General features: G+C 41.1%; 1 protein-coding gene across 1 annotated transcript; it reads left to right on the forward strand.

The window, feature by feature from the left end:
* Positions 1 to 3,546: 3,546 nt before the first annotated feature.
* LOC311038670 (uncharacterized protein) lies at positions 3,547 to 16,731 on the forward strand (the record flags this gene model as incomplete). The annotated part of the gene is made up of 10 exons (XM_084048240.1): positions 3,547 to 3,650; positions 12,067 to 12,143; positions 12,234 to 12,287; positions 12,446 to 12,508; positions 12,607 to 12,660; positions 12,933 to 12,962; positions 13,347 to 13,388; positions 13,539 to 13,598; positions 13,694 to 13,753; positions 16,715 to 16,731. 10 exons carry the CDS (start codon positions 3,547 to 3,549, stop codon positions 16,729 to 16,731), a joined length of 561 nt encoding a protein of 186 aa, XP_083904366.1.
* Between the last annotated feature and the right edge of the window lie 1,652 nt (positions 16,732 to 18,383).

The following is an 18,383-nucleotide window of genomic DNA, read 5'->3' on the forward strand; positions in this document are numbered from 1 at the left end:
CCAATTCAAAAATAGCACCAAAAGATATCAGGATTCCAATTCAAAAATAGCTCAAAGTACCAAAGTATAAGTACTCATTATCCAGAAATGTCTCTTTTAAAGGTTTCAAAATGTATAAAAAATATTTTGAAAATAGCAAGAAGGCAAGCTCACACGTTATGAACTTATAGATCTGCTAATTGTGTGTGTGTGTGTGTGTGTGTGTGTGTGTGTGTGTGTGTGTGTGTGTGTGTGTGTGTGTGTGTGTGTGTGTGTGTGTGTGTGTGTGTGTGTGTGTGTGTGTGTGTGTGTGTGTGTGTGTGTGCGCGCGCTCCTGATTGTCGAGGTGGAAGGTTGTGTTCTTGTGAGCTCCTGAGCCCTTGGACACTGGAGTACTTTTTAAAGACTTTTGTGAAATACTTTTAACACTTTTCACAAAGACCAAAAAGGATCTACCAAGGACAACAAGGAATAAAACAACGTTTTTACCACTCAACAAAACAGGGGTGTTAGACAGGGGCCAGGTAGATAGGCTAGGCGTGAAGCTAGGTGAGAGCCTGAACAATGGCAACCATGATAACTGAGACACTAGCTACAGCACACACACACACACACACACACACACACACACACACACACACACACACACACACACACACACACACACACACACACACACACACACACACACACACACACACACACACACACACACACACACACACACACACACACACACACACACACACACACACACACACACACACACCATCACTTTTAATTGAATACCCAACCCAAGCAAAATCCATTAAAGAAAAGGATATTTACAAGACTGAACTCCTGACAAATAACATAGAGACACTTTATGCAGACTGTAACGCAAAGACGGTTATAACAAACCTAATCTTTTCCACACATAGACCTCAGGCATGGATTGAAGCCACACAAGAGCACTACACAGAGATAAAAAAAAGGCACAGCTGACTGAGGGATGTAGCCTTAAAATGCACTCAGAGGAAGGAACCACCACTGTAAACATTTTCAACTCTGGAAGAGTAACAATCCAGGGGAACAGAACACCCATAGAGAATGACTTCACCAAAATCAGGGAGATGGCACAAGAAAATGGCACTCCAAACAGTACACACATACCACATCCACACTAGCCACAGTAGAGAGCCCACCCCCACCCCCACAAACCAGTACCACAAAAGGTCACACCTTAGAGCCAAACCTGCTTACCAAGTTGGCTGAACAATTCCATAGCTTAGAATATAGACAGATACAGATGGAACAACAGTTGTTAGAGTACAGGCAAGAACAGACAGCTCCCAGGGCCAGAACCAGAAAGGAACAGGAAGAGAGTGAGCTTAAAGCAAAGGTGAAAAGGCTCCAAGACAGTGAGTTGAAGCTCAAACAGGAGTTGGTACAGCTACAAGAACATGTGGGAAAGGAGATAAGACAGCTAAATAAAAGGAAGACATGGGAAAGGAGCTAGAAATGCTAAAAGAAAGACAGGAAAAGGAAATAGGGGCACTCAGGAGAGAGATAGAAAGGCTTGAAAGGGAAGCAACTCCAACCAGCTATCAGCAGGGAGAAATAGCAGATAACCTTAACCAATCAGCGGGACCTCAAAGCCAAGCACTCTCCCAAGAGATCGTTCTCACCCCAACTCAACAGGACTCATAGTCCATGAGCCAGAGCCCCAAAATTGAGCAATGATTATCGAAAGAGTGGGCAAAACCAAACCTATATTAAATTGTTCATAGGGTCAATACGAGTAAATAAATATATGATAACCTTTCCACAGGAGTAGCTTTTTCATGGTTGTCACAAATTTTGTTATTTTCCCCATACGTACATGACAGGTGAAAAATCACAACATTTAAAAAAGAGTTATCATAATGAAACTTCCTGAGTTGATTACTTACATGAAGACAATGATTTATCGTATTACAAGTTTTCTGAAATCGTATATTTAAATATGAAAATTAGGCATTAGGAATATATGCCCAAATTTGCATACCTTTCCTGAATCAACATTGGAACATTGGACAAAGCCAGAGTCAACATACTTATTTCATTTTGTTAAGATGTTGGAGTCAAAGGTTTTTAACAATGGAATATTCAATATCTGGCTCAATTTTGGGGCTCAGGCTCATGGACTAAATGCCTAATTTGCATATTTAAATATACCATTTCAGAAAACTTGTAATACAATAAATCATTGTCTTCGTGTAAGTAATCAACTCAGGAAGTTTCATTATGATAACTCTTTTTTAAATGTTGTCATTTTTTCACCTGTCATGTACGTATGGGGAAAATAACAAAATGTGTGATAACCATGAAAAAGCTACTCCTGTGGAGAGGTTATCATATATTTATTTACTCGTATTGACCCTATGAACAATTTAATATCTTTCGATAATGAAATCTTGTCTGGCTCATATACTATCACCCCAACCCTCCCCCACTGCCACACCTCCAGGAAACCGCCAGCCACAAAACCCAGAAATTGTACTCCTGACTGACTCAAATGGGAAGTACATTGATGCAAAAAAACTCTTCCCAAAGCACAGAGTTGAACACATCAGATGTCGAAACACAACACGTGCAATGGAGCTGTTGACAAGGGACCGGCTGGGCTCCCCCAGCCACATGATAATCCACACCGGCACAAACGACATATGGTTTCAGGAAGACCACGAGATGGTTACGCCCACCAAGGGAATGATAGAAAAAGCCACCTCAACATTTCCCAACGCAGAAGTAGTCATCTCGGCACTGCTACACAGAGGCGACGTCGAATACGACTACATCAACGCAATCAACACACAGACTTCCAGAATCTGTGCAAGGAAGACTAAGGTCCACTTTGCAGAACACCCAACCCTGCACAAGGGAAGCCTACACGACCAGGTACACATCCGCAAGGCTGACATTCCAACTTTTGCAAAGAGCCTGAAGGACATCGCACTCGACCGCGACCATCCTACAGACACAACACCCTACAAACGCAACCAGCGTGGACAACATCCTACACCCAGAGGACACCGCACTGCACACAGAGGACACTCTACTAGGCGTCACCACCCCTATCAACCTAGCAGACCCTCTCTTAGACACCCCTCCGCTCCATCCAGACCCCATGCCACACAACAGGGTGGCCCACCCACACCCCTGATGCCTATCTTCACTGCTCCACCCAGACCTCATCCCACGCACAGCTCACCCACACCACTGATGTCCATCCCATACACTCCTACATCAGCCTCACCACCACCCACTCTCCCCCTCCCTCTCCAACCATACACATATGCACAGGCAGTGACCAGAGCCATCCCCAGCACACACAGCATCGAGCAAATGTTCAGGGATTTCTACACAGCATGGGCCCAGGGCAGAACCCCTGGAATGTAACAACAATGTGAACAATGGAGTACAAATCACTCACTATATCATCCTGGAATATACAAGGTTTGAGGTCGACTGCCCTTGGCATCAAAAGCAGAACCCCAGACTTTGCCTAAGAGATGCAAACATAGACATCATTGTTCTACAAGAAACATGGCACAGAGGGGACTGCCCCACTGGCTGTCCTACTGGCTACAGAGAACTTGTGGTACCATCTACAAAGCTGGCAGGAGTCACCCAGGGAAGGGACTCTGGAGGTATGCTAATATGGTACAAATCAGAACTAGTCCACGCCATTAAGCTAGTCAAAACTGGAACATCTTCCATCTGGCTAGAAATAAACAAGGAACTTACCACAACCGAAAAAAATGTCTACCTGTGTGCCACCTACATCCCCCCAATTGAATCCCCTTACTATACAGAGGACTTTTTCCCCACACTAGAAGAGGATATCAGCCGTTTCCAGGCACACAGTCACATTGTAATTTGTGGAGACCTAAATCTCAGAACAGGACAAGGGCCTGACACCCTCAACACACAGGGAAACAAACACCTACCAGGAGGGGGAAACATCAGCTCCCCAACATGTCCCCCGAGATACAATCACGACAAAACAACAAACAAACATGGGTCACAACTGCTACAGCTCTGTCGCTCACTGGGTCTGTACATCGTTAACGGTAGACCCCGAGGGGACTCCTTCGGTAGATATACATACAGCTCATCCCTGGGAAACAGCTCGGTAGATTACTTTATCACGGACATAAACCTAGCATCGCTCAGAGCCTTCACAGTCAGCCCGCAAACACCCCTGTCAGACCACAACAGAATCACAGCCTATCTAAACAGATCAACACACAGACACAAAGAACAAACGCCAAACAAACTACATACTGTAAGAAAACGTTACAAATGGAATGAACATAGCGCAGAAGCTTTCCAAAATGCTATTAGGCAAAAACAAGTCCAATCACAACTGGATCATTTCCTAGAAAAAACCTTTGAAGAAAACAGTGAAAGTGTAAACAGGGCAGTAGAAGGCCTCAATCATATATTTGAACTAACAGCCTCACTAGCAAACCTAAAAGTATCAAACAGGAAAGCCAGAAAAAATGTTGAGAATGACAAATGGTACGATAATGACTGCAATAATCTCAGGAAAAAATTAAGGAAACTATCAAACCAAAAACACAGACAACCACAACACACGTCTCCAAAATGGGGAAACACTGAAACAATACAAAAATACAGTAAGAGAAAAAAGAGATCAACATGTTAGAAACCAACTGCAAGATATCGAAGATTCCATACAGACAAACAGCTTCTGGGAAAACTGGAACAGACTTAATAAGCTAAAACAGGACGAACTACCCATCCAAAATGGAGATATATGCGTGAATCATTTTTCTAGCCTCTTTGGCCCAATCGAGAAGAACAAAGAGCAAAAACAAATAAAAGATAAACTACAAAACCTAGAGTCAGCCGTAAAAGACTACCAGAATCCACTAGATTCCCAAATCAACCTAAAAGAACTACAAGACAAAATAAAAACACTTAAAACCAAGAAGGCCTGGGGGGCAGACTGTATTCTAAATGAAATGATAAAATTCACCGACCTCAAATTCCAAATGGCCATACTAAAACTAAATATCGTGCTCAGCTCTGGGATCTTCCCCAGCACATGGAATCAAGGGCTGATAACGCCACTCCACAAAAGTGGAGACAAATATGACCCAAATAACTACCGCGGGATCTGTGTAAACAGCAACCTCGGAAAGATCCTCTGCATGATCCTCAACCACAGAATCCTAAACTTCCTCACAGAAAGCAATGTCCTGAGCAAATCACAAATTGGCTTTCTACCAAAATATCGCACAACAGACCACATTTACACTCTAAACACCCTAATTGACAACCAAATAAACAAAAGCAAATTATTCTCCTGCTTTGTCGACTTCAAAAAAGCATTCGATTCAATTTGGCATGAGGGTCTGATGTACAAACTATTGGAAAGTGGCATAGGGGGGAAAACCTATGACATCATAAAATCAATGTACACAAACAACAAATGCGCAGTTAAAATAGGCGAAAAGCACACAGACTTTTTCCCCCAAAGCCGAGGAGTTAGACAGGGATGCAGCCTGAGTCCAACACTCTTCAACATATATCAACGAGTTAGCAAAAACGTTAGAACAGTCTACAGCTCCAGGCATCCCCTTGGCAAACACAGAAATCAAATGCTTACTTTTCGCAGATGACCTGCTGCTGCTGTCTCCAACCAAGGAAGGACTACAGCAGCAACTTGATCTCCTACACAAATTCTCGCAGACATGGGCCCTGACAGTGAACCTAACTAAGACTAAAATCATGATATTTCAAAAAAGATCCAGCCGCCAAAACCATCAATTTTTCCTAAATACAATCCCACTAGAACAAACAAAAAACTATACCTACCTTGGCCTAAACATCAGCAGCACAGGGAACTACAACCAAGCTATAAAGGACCTGAGAGACAAGGCAAGAAGGGCATTCTATGCTATCAAAAGAAACATCAAAATAGACATCCCAATTAAAACCTGGCTTAAAATACTGGACTCTGTGATAGAACCAATTTCCCTCTATGGTTGTGAGATCTGGGGACCATTAGCAAACCATGACCTTGAAAAATGGGATAAACACCAAACCGAGACCCTACACACAGAATTCTGCAAATCCATTCTCCGTACCCATCGAAAAACACCAAATAATGCATGCAAGGCAGAACTAGGATGATACCCACTCATAATCAAAATAAAAAAGAGAGCACTTAAGTTCTACAACCACCTAAAAGAAAGCGACCTAGATGGACTCCATAACAAAGCACTCACACACAGCAAAACTCTAGAGAGGGGCGGCCATAGCTGAGTGGTTAGTGAGCCCGCCTAGGGAGCCAGAGGCCCTGGTTGCCCCAGGTTCGATTCCAGGCCAGGCCAGCATATGTGTCGATGAAATGTGTCCCTGATCAAGACTTTTAACCCCTAATTGCTCACAGGTTCTCATTGGAAACAAGACCGCAAGGACTTTCATGAACGACCTGTTAAAAGGAATTATATCCCCCTCAGCCAGCTGGCCATGGAACTCCGGGCACAAACACAAACAGAGCCACGAGATAGAAAACCCATCGGACCAAACAATATTATAAAACAGCAAAAGGAAAACTACCTGACACATTGGAAAGAAGCAACACAAAAGCAGAGTCAACTAGAATGCTATCTATCAGTGGCAAAATACCTGAGCACCGTGACCAACCCAAAACAAAGAAAATCTTAACTAGGTACAGACTCAGTGAGCACAGTCTTGCGATCAAGAAAGGTCGTCACAGGCAGACCTGTATCCCGAGAGAAGACAGACTATGCACCCACTGCACAAAAAAGGAAGTGGAAACCGAGCTACACTTCCTAACCGTCTGTCCATTGTACCAAGACATCAGAGACACATACTTCCCACAGATTACAACCACACACAGAGATTTTGAAAACATGACCAATGACAAAAAACTCCCATATCTGCTGGGCGAAGTACAACAATGTGCAAACACAGCAGCAAGATTCGTGAGTTGCTGTGATAGGAGAAGGATATCGAACGGAACACAACCACCCTAAAGACTAATCATTGTGCATATTCCTGCACTATACCTGCACCCAGTGATCTTGGTACATAGAAATTAATCTATTGAAGATTCTGACTTACACATGTACACTTTTTGTTTTGATTGTATTGCTGTATTGTGCTTTGGCAAAGTAAACATATGTTTTCTCATGCCAATAAAGCCCTTTGAATTGAATTGAATGTGTGTGTGTGTGTGTGTGTGTGTGTGTGTGTGTGTGTGTGTGTGTGTGTGTGTGTGTGTGTGTGTGTGTGTGTGTGTGTGTGTGTGTGTGTGTGTGAGTGAGAGTGTGAGTGTGAGTGTGACACACACACTGAAGTGGTTAATGTATGTTTTGTAATAATCAAAATCTACAAAATAACTAGTAACTAAAGTTTTCATATCATTGTAGTGGAGTGGAGTAAAAGTAAAATATTTATCTCTGAGATGCTGTGGAGTGGAAGTAAATGTATTGAACATTGGAATCCCAGTTAGGTAAAAAAAAAATCCTCAAAATTGTACTCAAGTAGTATTTGAGTACATGTACTTAGTTGCAGCACTGACTGTCATGGATTAACTTCAATCTGGTGTTTGCACTTTCTACATTTACAGCCTGTACATCTACATAAACGTTCACATTTCAAATATAAAGTGCTTACCACATGACCACGGATGTTATAATTAGGTACAGGCCTTCAAAAGTACCCGTATCTTCCATATTGTTTAATAAATAGCATTTTAATCCGATCGGTGGCCATTTTCCTCATAGAGTTACAAGGGTGCAATACATCTCCCAACCGATAGGGTCACGTGGTTTAAAGCATAGGCGAAAGCCGGAGAAAATGGCCACTGACCGGATTAAAATGCTATTTATTAAACAATACGGAAGATACGGGTACTTTTGAGGACCCGTACATAATTGTAACATCCGTGCCCATGCGGTAAGGACTTTATATTTGAAATATGAACGTTTATGTAGATGTACGGGCCGTAAATGAAAAAAGTGCAAACACCAGGTTGAAGTTAATCCATGACTCATGATATGACAGACATGTTTCAGGGCTAAAACAAACACGATTCATATTCACTTCACACAGCAATAGCTGCTTCATCCTCACTAGTGGTTGTTTTTTTACCAAGTCAAGGAAAAGTGAGATTACACGCAATTTCATCAATTCCTTAATGCTAAGCAGTTAATTAGCTAAGCTACGTAGCTAACACACCTGTAGAAAACTCACCTGTATTTGGATGGAGATAATGTTTCCTCATTCTGGTCACACAGTGTGTTTTAACAGCCTGGTAAACGCTGATATAACTCTACTTAACGTCCATGTGGAGTAACATTACATAATGAGTTGTTTATTTCACTATAAGAGTTGTTTTATTTTCAAACACAGCTGGGTCACAAACATTTGTATGTGAGATAGGGGGAGGGGCCGACCATTAGAGGACTCTTATAGCCCCACCCCTCCCTGCTTCCTAGGGCAGTGGTTCCAAACCTGTGGGTCGGGACCCACAGGGGGGTCCCCACATGATTTTGGGGGTGGGGGTCCCCTGACAGGATTTTTAAGACCTTTTAAATACCAAAAACACAATTAGGCCTACTACATGAAAAGTAATCAACAAACTCAACATCAACAAAATACTATAAAAACTGGTCAAACATTGGCCAAATTGTCAAATAATATAAAATAGCCAAAAAAATAGCCAATCTGCAAGCTCACAACGCCTCCTGTTGTGAGCTTGTACATCTGCTATTTTCACAATATTTATCTGTGGAGTCAAACTAAATGTAACGCCTCAACTCCTACTAAGTTCCTGTCAGGGTGGGGGGTCCCCAGTTCAAATATGATTATTTTGTGGGGTCCCCAGTTCAAATATGATTATTTTGGGGGGGTCCCCAGTTCAAATATGATTATTTTGGGGGGTCCCCAGTTCAAATATGATTATTTTTGGAGGGTCGCAGCCTAAAAAGGTGGAAAACCACTGTCCAAGGGCAGGGCTTCTCAAAGTAGGGGGTGGGCGCAAAATACTTGATAATATTTGGAAATCATCACTTCAGTTTAGCCACTTCACCTCACTGCGTTCTTTTTGCATCTACTGTACACCAAATCTCACAACGCGTGATGTGATATGAGCTTGTAGATCTGCTATTTTTTTATAGCCAAAGAAATCTTAAAATGACACGGATGCGTTCCCGGTCTTAAAGGGTTAAAGTAAACTGATATTCTGATATGAAGTTTTCCCCGTGACATGCTGTATCTTTGGGGGAAAGACTGTAAGAATGTAAGGCGCTATAAAACGCTACATGACACTCCTTTTTCCCCCCACATCTGTACTGTAGATCACTCACATGTTCAAACATAGTGCATCACGTTATATGGACTCACAGCAGACTGTTTCTCTGATATTATAAACATTTTACATTTGAGTTACATATGGATGGAATATGGAATGCAGGCATGTATTCTAATGGTGCATAATCATTACTAATAATTAATTGGAGTCAATTTCCCTCAAAACCATTAACATAAAATGCTGCCTAATGAAATAAAATAAAAACATAATTCGATAAAAAAATACATGTCTTTTTTTTATTGTATTTTTGTATTCATAACATTGTGTTTTTTATTGATTTGATTGTGGATTTTATTTATTTCATTGTGGTATTTATATATTTTTTTACCTACAGACTTCCATAGACGACCTCTCAGGGGTCCCAGACCCTCTGTTGAAGACCCATGGTATAGTAGGCGTCCTTTATTTTTAAGACATATCTAATTAATAGCATACTACCAGTATAGTTACTGTAATGTTGTTTATGTATGTTTGTAGTAGTAAAACAAACAAAAAACAATAATCATCTCATATGATCATGAAATTCACACTGAGGAAGCATTTTATTAATATTTACACCATTACATTTTAATCAATGGTCTAATACAGTAGCAGAGTGGTTAGACCCCAGATCAGTGACATTACAATCAACCAATGAAGCTTATTAAACTTCCTTATTGAACTTATTAAAGGAGCATTTCACCCCTGGAAGAACTTACAGTCACTCAATGTTAATAATATTTGTAGTAGATAACAGTAGTTATTTAATTTAAAATTTGAAATTTGCACCCTATGGCCAGAAAAATATAGAAGTCTGTGTGTTTGACTTTTGACTGCATTACTGCAATGACCATAATGCTTTGGGGCACTGCCCTTCCTTGTGGGGAGGGGAGGCTGCGTGGGGGTGTGGTCTACATCGAGTCAAATGACTCAGAGTCTCTGAGGATATGGATACAAATCAAAAAATACAGATAAAACACAAAAAACACACCAGGATCATGTTTATGGGTCCTAGACCTAGATAAAAATAGGGGTTTGATGCAAAATCGGCGAAATGTCCCTTTAAGTTCAATAAGGAAGATGATTCAGTCTTTTGTGTGAAGGAATTCGGTCACCTCCTCAGACGTCACAGTCGTTCATTTTCCCACCGTGTGGACAAAGCCTGGTGACACCAGGTCAAAAATGCAACATTTTGACTTTCATTGGATTAAACTACTAGATGAGGGCGGAGCCGCGGTGGCAGTAATTCTCAAACTTTTTCATGTCAAGGACCCTCAAATTGACACATATTAGCCCACGGACCCCCGTTTGAAAAGATATACCAGAGACCCCCATAAGAGAAGATTTTTACAGCCATGGCAGTGATTCTCAATCAGTTTAATTTCAAGGATCCCCAGTTTTTATATGGATTAAGCCAGTTGGGTCCATTTGTACACTCTCAGAGTTACTGACACATAAGGGTCCATTTGGTTCATATTCCTAACTATCAATCATTTGGCTGGGGACCCCTTGAAACCCCTTCAAGAACCCCTGGGCGTACCCGGACCTCACTTTGAGAACCACTGCTGTATTGGGCCAATTACAATCAACCAATAGTAAAGGAGCACAAGGATCCTAGATCAGTGATAGGCTATCGGACACGTTTCCAAGCAAAAAAAATCAAAACTAGAAAATGTGCTCCTCGGAGCACAGGTCTCCGCCAGTACTGTTCCTGATTAATCCTGTCTTACCTCACTTCAAAAGATATAAATGATCTTTTGAAGTGACACACCTCTATTTCATCATGCGTCTCGCAAGCCAATCAAAGCACACCCTTTCAACATATTGTCACGTGTCACGTGAAGCTTGACCAATGTTAGCTTGGTGGACACATGGAAGGACGAGAACGAAAACATAGTCTCCTGGCGGAGACAACAAAAAAACACCAATCACTGCGTTCAGTATGACATCACAGCCCTGCCCTTGCTCTGATTGGCTGGACGTATGTGTGCCTGGTGTGATGTCAGAGCTTGGCCTTGTTTCTGTCACGGAGGGCGTAGCCTACAGCACTGCGTGGGCGTGGTCAAAAGACTCTCCGAGAGCCGATTGGATGCGACTTCTCCAGCGCTGCAGGTTCGGTCGGTCCTGCAGTACATCTCTACCGCCACCTAGAGGCTGGCAGAAGAACAGCAGACACATATATGTTATGCATTTTTTATTTTTAACCAATTGTTCGGGCGGTGTAACCGCCCCCTATAAGTGAGGTTTGGACACTGACCAATCCTGCACCGTGATTGGCCAATAGAACACATGATGCCCCGTAAAGGATGGACCACATGTGAGAATATTCGGCTCTTAATTACTTGTGGTAAGTATAGTCACTGCATCGCTATTGTTGTCTGATGTGAATTGTTCCTCATACTTCTTAATAATGTCATGCTGTATTTTCTGCTTGTTCTTTTACAGACTCATTTGAAAAGGCCAAGCAACATGAAGACAAGTATGTGACTAGTGGATGTCTAACCACTGATTTGGAATCTGAGGAGGAAGCAGATGTACGTTGGAAAAGAGCAAGGTACAGTTGAATTCCTTGTGATAGTTTTTGGTACTGTTCAGGAGCCCATGGCTCAGAAACGGGCCATGGGCTCCTGAACAGTGTCTCTCTCAAGGCTTGCTCAATTCATTTAATTATCCTGGGAGCCTGGGAATGTTAAATGTTGTTATTTCTTTAGGACAAATCCTGTGCACGAGCCAGAAAACAGCAGTGTGAAGCGAAGATTTGCCAAGCCACCCGATGTTCATTTTCCAGGTATAATGGCGACACTTGTCAGTTATGACACTAACTGCTACACCTACTTTAAGTATTACCATGTATAATTCCACTTATTTATTAATACAGTGCTGCCAGAATCCCGCCAGTACCCCTTGGTGCCAACACTAAATGCAAGCAGTGGTATGTCATTATTTACTTACATGGCAGAACAAAATGTAATTGCATGAGAGCTTTACAAGCATTTAGTTCCTCTGTCAATACATGCAAACATATCAGTCAGGTTGTGTGTTCAAAAGTTACAGTGTCCACTATTCATGTCTTGTGTTCCCTTCTTTTAGCCTCTGGAGGAAGCTGCTCGGCCTCTGGAGGAAGCTGCTCGGAGGATAACATGCCTAATAATGGTAAGTGAACCACTTCACACTAATAAGTCAGGGTGGACAGATTGTAAATGTGCTTTTGATAGCATTCATAGTTCATGTTTTGTGTTCTCTCATTTTAGGCTTTGGTGGAAGCTTCTTGGCACAGCTGGAGTCAATGGACCCCTGCAATGATGGTAAGTAGACAGGCTAGATATAGCTATGTGATTCTCTCAGCCACACTTATTGTGTCTCCAGTCTGTTTCAATAGGTGGCGGTTGGATTACTAGTCCTGCCTTACACTGACTGGAAATGTTAGTTAAATGGGTGGAAATGTAAAGTTGAGTGCATATATGAGTAGCTTATTCAGTGTCTCACTATTTTGCAATGAGCTGTTAATGTTGGCATGATATTATATGAGAACTTGTATTTTACAGTGACTAATTACCGTTATTGTAATCCATTTCAGGAGGGAACCACACTGGACAAGTAAGGAATGGTACGTCTGTTGTCCCTGTGTCAACAAGAGCCTTTTTATACATTTGTGACTGTTTTATTAGCCATCATTAAACAGTTGCTGTGCCTTGGCTATTGTGCCATGACATACTGTAACTTATGAAAGACTGACATATTTGAACTTCTAGCTCCTCCTACTCTAAACATTAAAACAGATACACAGTCTTGATAAATTGCATGCAAGGTTTTTTGAATATTTCGATTGTCCTCTTTTTAGACCTCGCTGGCAATCATCACCACCAGCACCAAGGCTATCAAGGTTTTTTGAATATTTCGATTGTCCTCTTTTTAGACCTCGCTGGCAATCATCACCACCAGCACCAAGGCTAACAAGGTTTTTTGAATATTTTGATTGTCCTCTTTTTAGACTTCGCTGGCAATCATCACCACCAGCACCAAGGCTATCAAGGTGAGTTAACTAACACATTCTCAAATCATGTTTTGTTTTTACCACCAGACATGCGCTAGGTACACTTGCTACTGTATATGGTGCCCATTGATAACTACTTTGATGGTGCTTATTTGCCTTATTTTGATAATTCTGTCGCTCTTTCTCTAGGAATGCCAATGTATAACTCCAGCCCCTACCACACTGTGCCATCAGAGCATGCAAGGAATGGTATGCATTCATCTTAAATGTTGTTTTTTTTGTGCAAAAATCCATAATTCATGTTCAATGTAAACAATGATTTCTGCCCTTTCTCTTTCTATTAGACTTTGATGACAACTACGCACGTGGCTCCAGATCAGCTGACTTCAGATCACCTGGCCCGGGTAAAGATGCCTCTATTCCACTTTACCCCCCGCCTCCCCCATACACAATGACAATGTGTGCAATGCTGATGCCATGTTGTTGATTTCTTCAGGTTCAGTTCCTGAAACGCCACGGGGAAGATTCCATGGTCAAATGTTGCAAGGCAAGTATCATTTTCTGATCAACAACTTAACCTTACTGATGCATTGAGAAACATGTCCCTTGTGACTTTACAGTCTTTGTCACTGTTTCTTTTTTCATGTAATTCGTCATAGTGTTTAGGCTTAATATTTAAGCACTTAATGGTTACTATAAGTTAGGGTTGCAAAGACTTAAGCTATCACAGAGTTGCTTAGTGTCATTCTAAATGATTGAAAATTGTGAATCTATCCTTGACATTTAATGTAAAACCCATTGTTTTTCTTCAAGACATTGCTGCCAACAAAAACACCAGGATGCTTACAGAGCTACTCATGGAGGTGAAGCAAATGTCTCGGGACATTCAGTTTATTAACACATCCACCGTCAAGGGCTAATCTCATAATGTACACACCAGTGCCAAGGTTTTATTGTTGTTTTTTGTTTTTTTCAAGTCGCCATAGGCCCCGTTAAAATCATTTAGAATGCGCGATGGACTGTTTGTAAACAACGTGCACATGTCCCTGCGTCTATTAGTCCAGACCACGAGTCAAACGGAGCCGCCATATTTGAGTTCTGACCGTTTATGTTAACATGGGAAATGCGAGGAGAAAAAACTACACAGGTTTTAGAAGGGTTTTAGTGTGCTACTTAGAATGGAGGCCGACGGGAAACAAAAAATGGGATCGCACTTCCGGTCGACTTCCGGTGGTGTTACACTGAAAATGGTCCCCCTAGAAAATTGAAGAAAAAAAAAAAAATCGAAAAAATCGAAAAAGCACCCGGACCGTAGCACTACGGTCTCGGCGCTTAACAGTTGGATTTAACGGACCGTAGGACTACGTTCTTGGCGGTTGATGTGTTAAAGGCAAAGTAACATAATGGACTCTACTTTGTCTCAAATTAATTGTGTAATAGTTGTGCAAATATTTGCCAATACAACTATACACTGAAAGTGTCTATATTGAGAGCTGTCAGAAGAAGGCGACGCCCGGTGGCCACATTTCCGAAATTCACCCAAACCACCTCGGAGAGTGACGAGTCATAACAGCGTGTCATCACGGGAATGTCGGTGACGTCACCCCATTGAAACCCATTGAAAAATGGCTGTGGGAATTAAGATACTATACACTCTAATAAGAAGTACATACAAAACTGTGTTAATGACCATGACCAACTGTATCTATTCTATCACACGTTCATTTTTTTTATGATTGACCCGACCGTTTTTGCAATATTCATAGTGAAACAGAGCTAGCATAGGTGGCTAGCTCTGCAGTCGCGAGGGGCGTGTCACTTGCCTCCGCTCCAGGCTTGTTTACAGCGGGCCACTGAGGTTCAGCAAGCCCAAAATGAGTGGTTATCTGTGGGTAGAACAAGCGAGGTGACCCGTGGATGTTATGGAGCTTTTTTTTCCCCCTCGCGATTTTAACTGTGGCTCCTGGCCTGTGACAAATAATTACAACATAAGATTAATAGGGGACAGGAAGCCTATTTGTGAGGGAAATTGATAATAATTAGAAGAAAGAGTTAACATAAAACATTGAAATCAAGCACTTTGCCAGAGGTTTTTGAATGTTTGAGACATTATGATGTATTATTCATATTATATCATAATAATACATAATATAATAATGTTATGTTGTATTATATTATGTAATAATATCAATAATGAGTAATTTGTAGTGTTGCATAAATCAGTAGGCTATATTGATTAATACAAACATAGGCAATATATATATATATTTTATTTTTTATTTTTTTGGAGCTAACGTTATTGAAAAGCAGACATATAAGCTTGTGTCTCTAATGTGCGCATTTACCACAATCTATTATTTTCTGTATGTATCTTATAAAGCCTCAAGGGCCAGATTTTTTTTACAATTGTAAGAAGGCAGCTCAGTCTGTCCAAAACGTTGGTCATTTTTCTGTCTCTGTGTCCACAATAAAACCTGCATTGGTTGGGAGCCTCTAGTGTGTTCTCTTTTATTATTTAACACAACTGTGGTGTGTCCGATATGGGACATGAAACAAATTTAAAGCGGGTGTCAGCATGTTGGCACTGGAGGATGGGCTGTGTTGAGGCAGCCAGACACGAAAATTAAAATATGTATTAATTCATTTTTGGTGCAAAAGCATGGTGCCACGGCGGACACAATATAAGCACAATACCAATTTGGCATGTGAAATGCATCCTCACCCAACAAGATGTTTTCCACTGAATTAAATATCCAATGTATAGGTTACTGATCCGTTCCTTCAAGCCAACTGGATCAATGGGCCATCTAACATCCAATCGATCAAAGTTTTTGTTATGCGCCCTCCATAGCCCATATGTCATTGCAATGGCAAAGTTATTCTGTCTCCGTTGAAATACGCTATAAATAGTTTCTTCCATAGGCCAACTAACTGTTGAAAATGAATGATCATTCTGTGCAGTTTTTTCAATTGTGTTTTAGCTTGCTGATTAAAACCTTATTAGTTGTATGTCAGCTCTCTCAGCTGCCAATTAATAACACACACATGAGCAGCTAATAACCAGTGGTGTAAAGTTAGTGCATTTACTCAAGCACTGTACTTGAGTACATCTTTTAGGTATTTTTACTTTACTGGAGTGTCATACATCTAAGAGGCAAATATTATACTTTTACTCCACTAGATAGCCTACTTTGTAGATTTTGATTATTATTTAAAAACATACATTACTACTTCAGCCCTATACATTTCGGCCATTTGAAAATAGGCGAGCTTCAAGCTCACAAGGCATTTCGGTATGCGTCAAAACTGGGCGAGTGGAACCAAACTACCTGTAACTGTTGTGTTCGGATATGCGGTGCACACAGGTTTGGGGGACCAGTGAGCTCAGTGCCTTATATATGAACGCACCCGTACTGTACATTACTAGTAATTGAACATGTCTGACAGTGAGAGCGACCACAGTGTGCAGGCCTCCTCTGCAGGGTCAAATTATTACGATTTTGATGATGATGATGATGATGATGATGATGATGTGGAGATCGCATCTGCTGCAGACCTTCAACCGTTTAGGTTTGAACCTGTTGCAGCTCAGCGTCAGCCTCAGGCAGGCCCGTCTGGAGCAGCAGGAACACCCCAACCACAGCCATCTCCACGAGTGGGCAACACCAATTGGTAAATAAAAAGAAAGCCTGCATAGCTCAAGCTCGATTATTAAGTTTCATATCAAGTAATAGTGTTAAAACTATATTTCTGTTGTAGGTGTAACTGTCAGAAGTGTGTTGTGATGCCAACCCATGCAGAGTGTGTCTGCTGCCATGGCTATCAACAGACACTCACCACCATGCGTGAGGCTGCACAGCTGTGTAGATGCATCACAGACCACCCTGGTTTCCAAACTGTCTGTCTGGATGTACATGGTCTGAGGACAGCCTACAACCATTGGTTTCAGGACCACAGAGCTGATGCTCAGCAACTTGCAACTCAACATGAGTGAGTGTTATATTGTTATGATAAACACAACCAAACACTTTACCAATTCCCTGATACCCACATGGAGAGCTCACATCTTCTCCAACATACTTGATTTGCTTGCCAATATTTCTAGTGTAGTACAAATTTATAAATGGGCATTTTAACCTTGTAAAAGTGATGATACATCTGTCAAGTTCCCCACTAACCTAATCCTAATGGCTATGTTATATTATCATACTTTGCAAAACTCCTTATACAAGTTATTTACCATTATGAAAATGTAAGGCACGCATACTACACATGCAGTAATTGCTACCAACACATTACTCATTTTGTTCTAACGGCATAACACAGCATGTCAAAAACAAAATATTTCACCAAAACCAGACAAGTTTTAACTCTGTTTTTCTTCTTTCTTCTTCTTCTTCCACAGGAAGTTCCGTTATGTTGCATACAGGTTCAGGTGTTTTCATTTGTCTTTGTACTGAATGTCTCTTGGAAATATTTTGCTTCTTGAAGCCTTTGTTTCATATGAACATAATATCCAGACATAAACATGTACTGTGTAGTTTGTGTGAAAAAGAAAATCATTCAACAGTATCACCAACAACCATATAAAGGCAATTAAAGTGGACACAATTCTTTCAAAATACTCTTGCATAAACATTGACATTACGCTTTTTCTCTGTTGTCAGCATTTGTAACAGTTAATTCATCATTCAGACTTTACAAGGGAAGCACCCTTCATCTTTGGACATAAGATGTTCCTAGTTTTTAGAGCTAATATTTCAAACAACATTCAATGTCAGGAGGACCTAATGCCTGTAGGCCAGGGGTGCCCACACTTTTTTGACTTGAGAACTACTTTTAAAATGACCAGCTCAACAAGATACCAACCCCAAAAAATATATATATATACCATTGTTGAAAATACTTTGTAATAAGTATAAGATAAATGCACTTGGGATGCGAAATGCAAAACATTTTAAACGTGTAGTTTTTTTAATATGTTTTTTTTATGCTACTGAAGTTTGCACGCAACACTCTTGAAAACAAAGCATT

Source organism: Gymnoscopelus microlampas (assembly GCF_963454915.1).
Source record: "Gymnoscopelus microlampas genome assembly, chromosome: 22".
NCBI classification, from domain to species: Eukaryota; Metazoa; Chordata; class Actinopteri; order Myctophiformes; family Myctophidae; genus Gymnoscopelus; species Gymnoscopelus microlampas.